The sequence below is a fragment of the Molossus molossus genome, unplaced genomic scaffold, assembly GCF_014108415.1.
Source record: "Molossus molossus isolate mMolMol1 unplaced genomic scaffold, mMolMol1.p scaffold_m16_p_1, whole genome shotgun sequence".
NCBI lineage: Eukaryota > Metazoa > Chordata > Mammalia > Chiroptera > Molossidae > Molossus > Molossus molossus.
In genome coordinates, this window is record NW_023425344.1 from 106,092,990 (window position 1) to 106,105,507 (window position 12,518).

Below are 12,518 nucleotides of genomic sequence, written 5' to 3' on the forward strand. Positions count from 1 at the left end.
TGGCGCACAACTTGAGCATGTGCCCTGACCTGGAATCGAACCAGAGATCTCTTGGTGCATGAGTCGATGCTCAACTGCTGAGCCATACCTGCTGGGTTTTTGATATTTTAAAGAATAGCCAATCTAGAAGCTACTTAAATTTTTTCCCAGTCACATGTAAGTTCTGTTAATGATTGGCTAATGCAAGTATTCCAGGGCAACACGTGTCTGTGTAAGAGGTAGTCAGGTAAAGGGATTGCTCCCCTGGCCCTCTTGTAGTTTGGGTGTCCAGTGCTGGAAGGGGAGGGAGAGAGTGAATTGGTCTGTGATCCTTCTCCAGCCATTTATTTGGCGAACGCCGGGCATTACTGTGTGAGACACCGCAGTGGTCACCGGGGAGCACAAAGCATACATAGTTATGCTGACATAGTTAGGAATTCACTGGCCGTTTGTTTCCCAACTCTTCTTTTGCTTTAAAATCTTCCACAAACAAAGGAAAATTTTTCTGCTGGAACTTTACCTCAAAGCCCCCCTGTGAGCATCTGAGATGGACTGAAGTCATCTGGGGCAACCCCAGAGCCCTGAGGCAGAGTTTTGAAAACCAGTGCAGTGGAGGGGAAACTGCTGAGATCAAGAACTGTGTTCGTCTTCTTTATGGCTTCGTGCTCTTGTAGGTCTCTGGCCCAGAAGAGGAGCAAATAAATGTGTGTGTGAAGGGGTCTCCAAAGTGAAGGGGGACAGAAAGTACCACAGGGGTCTTACTCATAGTAACTGAAGAGAGCGTGCTCATCAGTAACAGTGAAACGGGAGTGAGCCCAGCCGGCATGGCTCAGTGGATTGAGCATCCTCCCATAGACCAAGAGGTCCTGGTTTGATGCCTGGCCAGGGCACATGCCCAGGTTGTGAGCCCGATCCCCAGCAGGAGGCGTGCAGGAGGCGACCGAAAGATGTTTTTCTCTCTCACGTTGATGTTTCTATCTCGCCCTTCCTCTCTCTCTAAAAAATCAATAAAAACATATTTAAAAACAAAAACGGGAATGAGGCTGTCAGAGGGCAAGGACATGCCTGAATCTGGAAGATATAATGTGGGACAAGAGGCATTTAATGTCCCAGCTTCCCAGCTGATGGCCCGCTTCACCTTTGAAGATTCTAACACCAACCATTTCTGGCAATTGATGCAAAAAAGAGAGTGTGGTTTTGATCCAGTGTTTAGTAAGTTACCATTCCAGTGATCGTGAGATTTTCTGACTTCCAGCAGGAGGACAAGAAGCAGGGAAAAGACAGCACAGGTGATACAAGAGGGAAAGGGAAGGAGGGGAGCAGACAGGAGTACCCACAGAGGGAGCAGCGTACTGGCCGAGGGAGTGATCAGGGAGGGGACAGAGCTCATCCAGGACGAGGCTCCAAAGTGGATACTCTGTCCTGGAACGTTTGCATATTTTAAACATGAAATCTAGTGCCTCTAACATGCAAGTTTTTATTATTTCTTTGTGTTTCAGGGCTCTACAGTGGCTAGAGAAGCTAGTGACAAAGAAAAGGTAAGTTCCCTGACATAGTTCTCACCACAGTCCTGCAGGCAGGCGGGTCAAGCAGCACCTCTTACTTCATTCTTTCTTCCTGACTTCCGCCACTGTGATTCTCCCCATCTCCCCTTCTCTGCACCAGAGAGAAGCACACTGTTGAACTGGAGTGTCTCACTTCACAACTCTTCCTCAGTTCAGCTGTCCCATACCTACCTCCTGGTTGAATAATGAGGTAGTTAGATTAAGTGTGGTTGGAAGAAACGGTTCACGTGCAATGTGGTCGTGAAAATGCAGGCACCTGTGCAGTAACTTATGATCAAGACCAGCAGGTACAGCTCAGCGGCAGGGTCCTAACCCTGCACTTGAACTATAAGTAGCCAGGTGTGACCTGAGCAAGTGTCTTTGCCTCTGTGAGCCCCAGTTTCCTCACCTGTGCAATGTTGGCTTGTGTGAGCTTTACACTCTTTTCCAACTGTGAAACGTTAAGGTACAATTAGAGTATTTTTTACTTAAAGAATTAGGGAGGAGACTGCCTTTGTATGTGTTCCTGAGTCACTGGACAGTAGGAAATATTGGAACTACATTTAGTTTATGCAAGAATATAGACAGATTCAACTTCAACCACTTTGGGAAGTTGCCCTGGCCGGTTTGGCTCAGCAGTTGGCGCATCAGCCTGTGGACCAGAGAGTCCCAAGTTCAGTTCCAGCTAGGGGCACGTACCAAAAACAAAAAGAATTTGAGAAGTGCCTTCTGCATGTAAACCAAAACTGACGTTGCTCATGGGAAAGGCGCCTCGAGCATGGTCTCTGGCTAAACCATCTGAAATCTGGGGCTCAGGTTTTTGTTTTTGTTTTTGAAATTAAGTTCTTTCAGAATGATGTCATTCAGTTTGGGTTTGAATTTTATAGTTCTGGAAATCTGTGAATTCATTCAGAAGTGTACGTAAATGTCTTTGTGGTTACTCTCCCAGCTTCAGGGGCTAAAATAATGAACCACATAGACACCGCTCGCACGAGATGCAGACATTGCTAGGAAATAACAGTGTCATGTGAGAAGTACCTCGATAGGAAGCACCGAGCGCCTGGCTCCAGCTTGGGGGAGCCAAGGAGAGGCTTCCCAGAAGAGGTGATGTGTGGGAACTTGAAGGATACGTAGGAATTAGCCAGTAGAAGAGGCAAGAACGAGCAGCATGAGCACAGAGGGGGTGCACATGGTGCTTCACTGGAGGGTGAGGTGTGGCCAGTACACTGGACCAGTGGAGAGGCTGTTGAAATAACCCATATGCGATATTGACCTGAGCTGGGACATTGGAATAGGAGGATCCCAGAGAAACTTCGGAAGAAGAATCCACGGAACCAGAGATTGAACGTGGGAGGTGAATGGTTCCAGGGAGTGTGTGTGGAGGAAGGGCGGGGTGAAGGGTGACGGCCAAGTTTCTGGTGTGGGTAGTTGTGTAGGTGTTGACTTCACTCTCTGGGAGAGGAAGCAGAGTGGAAGGATAGTTTGTGGTGCCATGTGGCATCAGAACAGAGATGTCCAATAGGCACGAGAGGCTGCGGAGGGAGTTTCAACTGGAAGAAATGGCATGGGAAACCTCAGGGGAAGGCTGAGATCACTCAGGATGAGAGTATGGAGCAGGACGAGAGGCGTGTCTGGAACCAGCTCACTTAAGGTTTATGGGTAAAGAAAGAGAGTCCTGCACAGGATCCACCAAAGAGATAGGAGATGAGCCAGGAAAGTGTAGATCATTTTTTCTGAATGTTTATTGAGCATCTATTATGAGTAAGCATTTTGCTGCGCATTATGAGAAGTGCCTCAGTGAATAATGCCCCTACTCATGACATTTGCACTTTTCATCTTGTCCCAGAAATCAGAGGGCGAGAACTTTCCTAGGATTGGATGCTTATGCAAGGTCAGGTAGGATGAGGACTGAGTAATCTGTTATCCATTGGACTTGTCAACAGGGAAATTACTGGCAGCCTTGTCAGTAACAATGAATGGGTGGGTGGACCAGAGCCAGATAGCAGTGGGTTAAGAAGAGAGAAGAGAAAATGAAGTGATAGGCCCTTCTTTGACCATTTGTATTTTTACTGTGCACTACTGAATATATTTTTACATTTCCAACCTCCAAATAAATCACCCTGAAGGCACCAGCTTTGGCCAAAGAAACAGAAACAGTGGACCGTTGATTTCCATGTTGCTATGACTAAACATTTCTTCCAGGTGTCAAACTCAAGTAGGTATTTGAGTTTTTGGTCTATGAGAAACTCAGATGTTTCGTACTATTGGGATTTTCTCCTGGAAGCAAATAGCTGGACTATTTAAAGAACTACCCAGACTTCTCAGCATTATAACACGAAGCCAGCCCCTGAGTAAGAACTGTGGATATGATGACATCCATCATTCCATGTTGGTTGCTCTGTTTTCACTTTATTCCCAAGTCCCTTGAGACTACTGCCAGCAGCCTTTTTTTTCTCTCTGTTCGTTTTGACATCTTCAGGATTCATCACCAAGGACTTGGTCTGCTTTGACAATCCCCAGTGCCGAGAAAGACAGTTACAGCTAATGGAATGGTTGCTGCTGAGGTCTCAGTTACAAAGCCAGGACATGTGGAGGAAAGCCACAAGTATTTGACATCCTTGTAGCTGTAATACTTCATCAGAAGCAGAACTTTCGGTTACCTGCATTTCCTTCCACTACCCACCTCACCAAAAATGTCTAGCCCTTTATTGGTGTAGGTTTCTGCGAAAAACATGAGAATATAGGAGTTCTTTAACAGAAACCCTTTTCTAAGGATTATGCTAGCATGATTTTATCCTCTTTGGAATAAGTGCCAATTATTCCTCAAAACACCGCTTTTGGAGATGGGCTTGGAAAGTCAGAGATGGGAGGGAACTTGAGAGATCAGAGTCCGGTTCCCCCTCACTGGTGACGGAGTTGAGACCAGAAAATAGAGTTCCCATGCGTGCACCACACAATCAGTGGTGGAGGAGACACTTTGCCTTAATCTGGGGTTTATCGTTTTAATGTTAATTTCAATGTGTTGGAATTATAAAGGTAAATAATAATAACTGACATCTGTTGAGTACATACTATATGCCAGACATTTAAATTTTATATGAATTTGGTTATGTAATCCTTAACAATCACCTTATGAGGTAGGTGCTATTATTACTTCCTTTGAGCAAATGAAGTTACTTACCAGAGGCAGTGACTTGCCAAGGTCCCACAGCTACAAGGTGACAGAGCCAGGGTTCCAGCCCAGAGTCCACCTTTCTAACCACTCTGCTAAATGTGCTACTTTAAATGTCCGGGAGTTCTGTTCTCTCCTTTTTTAAAGGACATGGTATCAAACATATATACGAATTTCATGAAAAAGGAAGCATTTACTATGCTAACTATGTTGGAGTTAAATATGGTACTGAAGCAGTTCATTCTGAGTCTTGACTTAAAAAGTAGTGACATAAACTGGGTTTAAACTATGTTGGCAAAACAACCCATTCATATTTCCCTAATTTGTGGAATGTAAGCATTTTTGAAAATGCATCACATGTCACTCTATCTTACACTGTGTACACATTAAAATCGTCTACACAGTTGCCCCGAGGAAGAATTTATTGTGCTTTACTTTCTGGGTTGGGGTTCATGAAAAGCTCTTCTTCCCAACGGAGAGGGGTCAAAGGCCACGCGCCTGTCCTAGAGTGTCAGTGCTCCCTGGGAAGGGGTGAGAGATCATCTCTTGAAGATATGGAATGTAAAAGTAATTAGAATCAGTAATTGATGAAGGAGAGTATGCCTGCAACAGGACATGATGCCTATTGGATATGGCAGTTTGTTTATAATCTGGCCGCAATGAGGTAGCATTGTCTAAACTGTAACACACAAAAATAAATGAAATGCATTCATGAAACCCAACACATAAAAACACTGGGTTTTCAAGTTCTAAAATATTTGGGGGGGGGGGCATTCCTTTTTTATGCCAATTTTTAGGTTTTTCTCTCCATGATCAGTTAATATTTTTGACTTGTCCAGAAAACATGCTATTCTTTGTCTTTACAAATAAAACTTTAAATGTTTAGTACTGTTACTTATGGTTAGAAATATTTGGAGTAGGCTGAAAATATTTGTTTTCTACATGTTTGCCTTTTATACATGAAACCAATGATTTGCAAGAATATTATTTCCGGCCGGCCAGTGTTGCTCAGTGGATTGACCATGGACTGAGAGCACATCCCTGGGCTGTGGGCTCAATTTCCAGTAGGGGCATGCAGGAGGCAGCCGATCAATGCTTTTCTCTCTCATCAATGTTTCTATCTCTCCCTTTCCCTTCCTCTCTCTCTAAAAAATCAATAAAACTAATTTAAAAAATAAAAAAATATATCATTTCTATTGCTCTCATAATGTAACATTCTCTACAAAATGATTGTCCTGGTGCAAAGAACAATTTTCATGGAGAATCTCCATCAACATGGCTTAATTCATAATCTGAGTTCTTTGTTTTTCTTTCATTTGAGTTATTATAACTGTTCTAATTTCCTATACTTTTTACTTGTTGATGACAAGTTTTAAAACTCTCATTTCAAATATTTAGTGATATTGGTGTAGACAAGTCCCATCCCTTTGATTTTAGCTTGACATATAATTAGTGTGATTTTCATTAGCATAATAATGAAGCTGAAGCTGAAGGAACTAAGGTAACTTCCATGTACTCCAACAAAAATGGGGTCACTTTCATGGCAACAAGTATCAGAACATGCATGTACAGATGTCTTGAATTTTAAAAAACAGAACAGCGCTTTTATTTTTTTATTTTTTAATCATTTTCAAATACTGACAGCTGCTATGACTTGTTTTTTTCTTTAATTCCTTCCTTTTTAATGGAAGGGCATCTTCCATCCACGGCTCCAGCAGGTCCGTCTCCTCTAAATGAGGGAGAGAAAAGCGAACCTCGCTGGTGGTCGATCTTTTCACAGCTGCTGCAAGTCCAGTGTGACATCAAATTAGTAATTATAGCCGAGCCGACCGCTTTTGACCAAATGACAGTCTTAGCATGCTCCCAGGGAGCCGGCTTCTCAGCGGGGACTCCAGGGAAGTAAAAGAAAACATAACTGGACTCACTTGATTTCTAAGGGATTTGACCTGACTCTTTAAAAAGCCCATGCTCGAGAGAGAGAGAGAGAGAGAGATTTACACCAATATGTATTTTGTTCAGCGTTCTGCACAGTTCTTCTCAAAACTCACATCCAATTTTACTGGTAAAGTAAAGCCTGTGTAATGGAGGCAGAGGGTCCCGATAAGAAGATTCCTTTTAACATATAACCTTCTCCCTGGAATCCATTCGAAAGAAAACAGCTGCCCTGCAGTTGGCATTTGTATGACTATATTGGCAATAATCATTGTTGACACTTTGATAATGGGCTACAACAAGCCACCTCGTCGATTCTTAGGCATTGTGATTGCACCAGCAATTAAGTGGCTGTCACCATCTCTGACATTTTACCTATTACTGACTGACGGTTCAGGGGAATTAATCGTTAATAATACCTTCACATAGAAAAAAGCAGTTTTCAGCATTTCTTTTGTGATCTTTAAATTGTAACACGTTATAATTAATGACTACCCGCACCTGGTCCTTCAGGTTGCAGTCAGAGGGAAGGTGACCAAGGTGGCAGGCGCGGAGCTTGGGACAGGAACGCACAGAGCGTGTCCTTCTGGGAGTTTTTCTTTGGCTGTCAGTTAAAAAGTGCTTCCTTACCCTGGCCCGTTTGGCTCAGCGGTTAGAGCGTCGGCCCGCAGACCAGAGAGTCCCAAGTTCGGTTCCCGCTAAGGGCACGTACCTCGGTTGCAGTTTGTCCCCGACCCCGGTTGGGGTTGTGTGGGTGGCGACCAGTCGATGTACCTCTCTCACATCGATGTTTCTATCTCTCTCTTCCCCCTTCTCTCCCTCTCGCTGTATCTGAAGATAAATGTAAAAATGTCCTCAGATGAGGATAAAAAAATTTTTTTTTAAAAAGTGCTTCCTTTTCCACTCTTCGTGCATGACAGTTCAAGGGAGATTGTCGAGGTTTTTAGGCCCTAAATCAGCTGATGCTGCAACCTTCTATAGAATTTCTTTTCTTCCAAAGGGGAAGGGAATCATTTCTGTTTGCCGGCCAGTGCTCAGAACACCTGTGCAAACACCCACGTGCAGGGGAGAGTTTCCCTTCAGAGCAGAAGCAGGGCCTGTTTCTCATACTGTTATATTGGAAGCAGCACCGGTAACATCTCCTTTGTGGCCCAGAGAGGTTTTATAAAAAGGGGCTTTAGGAGAAGGGAACTGAACATAGCGTTAGGGACACTGAGTCCCAGCCCCTGCTCTGCCATTAATGGAAGCTTGGGGTTTGGGGATGAATCATTAGACTTTGTCCTCATTGGTAAAATTAAAGGATTTGATTGTAGCATTGGTTCTCATGCTTTAGTGTTGATAAGAATCTCTTGTTTCAAATGAAGCTTTCCCCTCCTCCAGAGGTGCACTTCAGCTGCAGGCTTGACTTGGAGAAATCCTAAACTTGGCAGTCACTAAAATCCTGTCTGTTAATAGGTACAGGTTAAGGCGATTGCTTTTAAATGGAAAAAATGCTCTGAACCATCATTTTGTGTCAGCAGATGTCTGAGCAAGCCTTCAGAACCCTGTGATGTAAACCTTGGGGGCTATTCTGGGAGTTTTTAAGGTGCAGTTCATTTGGAATTTTTCCCAGCTACTAAGTAAGAGTGGTATATGAGGAAGAAAGACCCCATGCAGTGACTCAGGAGCATCTATCTCCCTGGTGACAGTGTTAAACTTCTCAAGCTGGTCTGGCTTGTGGTGGTTTATAAATCTCAATTGCCTTAGATTATTATTTTTTTCACTTGAATGAACTCAACTTAGGGTATCCCAAGCACATACAGAGCAGTGCTGTTGGATATGAGAATTTTTTTAAGCTGACAACTTTTATCCAGTTGGTTCCAGAAACACTTGGAGTAGAAAGACTTCCCAAATTTAGTATGTGGCCTGAATTTAAGCCAAGCTGCTGCAGCTGTATAATTGTTAAAATAATAAAATTGTGATGTTCACTAGGTTCGTGTTAAACCAGAAACTATAGGACTTAGCAAACTTCTTAAGTTTTCAGACTTTGACATTTTTTGGATTATCGTCATCGATATCCATGCAACAAAATCTTTTAATCAGACTATAACACGATTTCTGTATGATTTCTGGCTTTGCCAACCTTTAGGCACTCAGTATCTCTAAAATTCTTGATATGACCTATTTTGTAAGTTTGATATGCAGCTTGCCTGTTTTATCACAGCCTGTGGAGGAAAACCAAACTGCCGCCTTTGGCATCACCACTTAAAGAGCCATTGTGTTCTGAAAAGCATGACAACAGTAGAAGAGGAATAAATATCACTTTTAAAATGTTAGGGAAAATAAATAACCAGCAGCTGTGTTCTGCCTGATTTAACAGTTCCAAACTGCAAAATTATGATAGGGTTTACCCATTATGATAGTGCTTCTTAATTGTAGCACTGTTTCACAAGTATGTCGAGGTATATTCTTTTTCTGTAGTTACACATAAACAGATTCAAAATAAGAACTCACAGTCAAATGCTGGTCACAAATGTGTACATTCTCCTTGTGGAAATTATAAGCTGTCAATGAACTGTTGGATCATTTCCCAAGCCATGAACTTGGATAGGCATTCTGCTTCCATTGTTAAAGGAGGTTGTTATATATACTTTTGTGAGAAAACACCTGTTATCTTTACTGTTTCTGTAGGAACTTTACCCATATTCACTAATTTGCCTTTTCATGTATCAAATTTGTGGCTTGAATGTTTTTGAGAAGCAGAACTGATTTTATTATAAATCTCTAACATCTCTTATTACCCCAAAATTGATACCACATATATTAAATCAAGTTATCTTTATCCTAGCTCCAATGTCAGGATTACTTAAAATTCTCTCCCTTACAAAAATATTTCTGGAGTATATTTTCAGCCACACAGGCTGACTTTTATGAAAGTTTTTTGGCAAGCTTGGTGAAAGGGGTTTAGTCTTTTTTTGTATGTTTATTTTCATTTAAGTGAGCTTGTAGCAACAAGTAAATTGGGAACATAAGCAGTTCCTAACATGAGACAATAATTAGTACATATTTTTTATGTTGTGTATTCAGCTCTGGGTGTCACAATACAGCCCATCAAAGAGACACCAGGCAGCAGTCTTTGCCGTCAAGGCTTACAATTAGACGTCTTTTAAACAGGTTGCCAAATGAGCACATCGAACAAAAACTCATTTCTTTCTGAAATACAAGTCCTTTAATCATAGAGTACTGTTCTGTGTGTTATCCTTTGCATCGAAACCTTCTGGTACCGAAATCCTGTTTGCATTAAACACTCAAGTGTGACAGGAGTACATTTCACCTTCCTGCTAAGGTTTCCATCCATGCTAAAAAAAAACCTGATTCTGTATTCTGTAGATTTTGGCTCATGTATTTTCTTTCCTATAGTTAATGGCAATTAAAAATACAATAGACTATTTTTTGTATAATGTAACATAAGTGTACAATGATAAAAATCCAGTCTGGCCAGTGTGGCTCAGTGGTTGAGCGTCGACCCATGCACCAAGAGGTCACGGGTTCGATTCTGGTCAGGGCTCATGCCCAGGTTGTGGGCCCGATCCCCAGTGGGGGGCATGCAGGAGGAGGCCAGTTGATGTTCTCTCTCATCGATGTTTCTGTCTTTCTCTCCCTTTCACTTTCTCTCTGTCTAAAATCAATAAAGGGAAAAAAACATCCAGTATCATTTTAGTTTGGATTCTGTGTATTTAAAGTTATGTTTTTGATTGTGAATGCCAGTTTCAAATATTTGTGATTTATTTATTTATTTTTTTACAAAGTCTGAGTCATCTAAAAGATAGATTTTTCTAAGTCTCAGTAAAATAAAATTTCTGTATGATTTCTGGCTTTGCCAACCTTTAGGCATCCAGTATCTCTAAACTTCTTGATATGACAGCAATCGTACATCAGCTCACAGAACCAAATGCAATAAGTAAACAAACAGGTTAACTTCCATTTGAAACAGATATAACATGTACATCCTTTTAATAAACGTTGGTTTTGTTTTCAGAGAATCTGCAACATTTTCAGTAATTCGGAGTTTTAAAGTTTATATTAAAAGTGCTTCATATTTTTACATTAGAAGAGAAACTAAAGTCTTGCGCTGGCTCCTTCCCGCCGTTCTGTGGGGAAGAGCGGAGCTCCGGCCCCTCCGCCCTCCCCGAGCCCCGAGCTGCTCTCCGGCCACCACCCTCACTCCCGGGTCCCTGTCTGTGGATCTGGCCACAAAATGTTCATTCCTGATTATGACAGCTCTAAACCCTATAGCTGTTGGTTCTGCATAATTTTTCCTTTTTTATCTCAAACCTTGGCCAAATCTGCTTTTTAAGATCATTTAGATCTTTTACTGAGCTCCAGGGAGTAAGAAGTAATTCTTTATATTCAGAAGCACTTATATATTTAAAATATTATCTTCAGGTGTTGGGTACCTTCAGGCTCTGATGCAGTTGTGTGTGTATTTTGATTCTCAGGTCTATGTTCATTTGTGTCTTAGTGACCCATCAGCCATTTTGACCATGACCGATGTTGTTATGCAGTGTGCTTCTTACTAGTGAAGAATAAAGACTTGCTGAGGGACAGGCTATAATACTGCGCTTTAAAAGACACCAAAAACATTTCACCCGATAATGTAGTTACAAAAAAAGGGAGAAACACGTTATAATGAAACAATTTTCTTTTTACACCTCACAGCAACTTAAATATTCCCAATGAGTTTATTACTCTGCAGTATTTTGGTTAATGTTTTCTGGCTACAAGATTTCATTTAGTGAATTTTTGCTTTAAGTCAGCAAAACAGCATTCACTAAATTACTCACTCTTATGATGTACTCCCTGAGGGAAGCTAACCCACAGAAAATTAAGGTAAGACAAGAGTCAGCAAGTTTCTGTCTTTGGCCATATATTTAAAATTACTAAATTTTATTCCATGTAATTAAATACAAATTTAAATACTTTATTACTCTAAGAATTTAATTTGCCCACTTTTTATTATAATAAAGCAACATTTTATTCTCACTAGGGTTTCAATAAGGTCATTTTCAATGAGGTTTTCTGACTCAGGATAGCTTTTGCAGTGGACCACAGAGGTTTTTCTAGCCAGGACAATTCACAGCTGAGGTTTGGAGAGCAAGATATGGAGCTGGAGGACAAGGCAGGGGAAAGAACCTCTGGCCAAAGCCACTTTAATGCACTCAGTGTCCTGTTTGTGTCCCATGTCTGGTGCAGGGAGATGAAATAATAGCCTTGCACCTGTGTATGCTAGATTTGTGTGCAGCAAGTAAAGAAAGTGTCTTCCAAATGTAAAGGCAGTGTGTAGAAAATCTATGTGAGACATTTGTGATTAACAATAAAACCTGAAAACAAAAATTTAAACACGGTCTAGATTACTGGTATGCCAAGTATAAAGAGTTTATTTCTTTAAAAAATTAGGAAGGATAAAAGAAGGGCAAGTCTGTATCCTTCACTAGTAAGAAACACACTACTGTAACAATATTCATCATGGTTAACATGGCTTATGTGTAACTAAGACACAAACTAATAATACAGAGCGAGTTCTTATTGCCAAGCGCTGCATGGTGATTTTCATTTAGGTCATACACTAGCCCTGTTAGGTAGGCATTATTAACTCCCCATATAGAGATAAGGAAACTGGGGTTTGGGCACATGAAACAGTTGGTTCAGTGTATCACAACTAGTATAAAAATGTTCCATATGCCAACATTTTTTTAAAATCTTGCTCTGGATTTAGCACTGATGAGCTTTACTCTGGATGCTACAAGCCATCCTCGAGACCATGACCAGCAAATAGCGAGGATAACCCTCCATGTGGAAAGCACTACCCTAAGCTTTTTACATATATAAAATTGTGTCATCCTCACACCAGT

General features: G+C 41.5%; 1 protein-coding gene across 1 annotated transcript in view; it reads left to right on the forward strand.

Moving 5' to 3' along the window:
* PIP4K2A (phosphatidylinositol-5-phosphate 4-kinase type 2 alpha) overlaps positions 1 to 12,518 on the forward strand; it is a 160,263-nt gene that overhangs the window by 126,884 nt on the left and 20,861 nt on the right. The window contains 1 exon segment of the mRNA XM_036246572.1: positions 1,479 to 1,517. Coding sequence (XP_036102465.1) covers positions 1,479 to 1,517 — 39 coding nt within the window.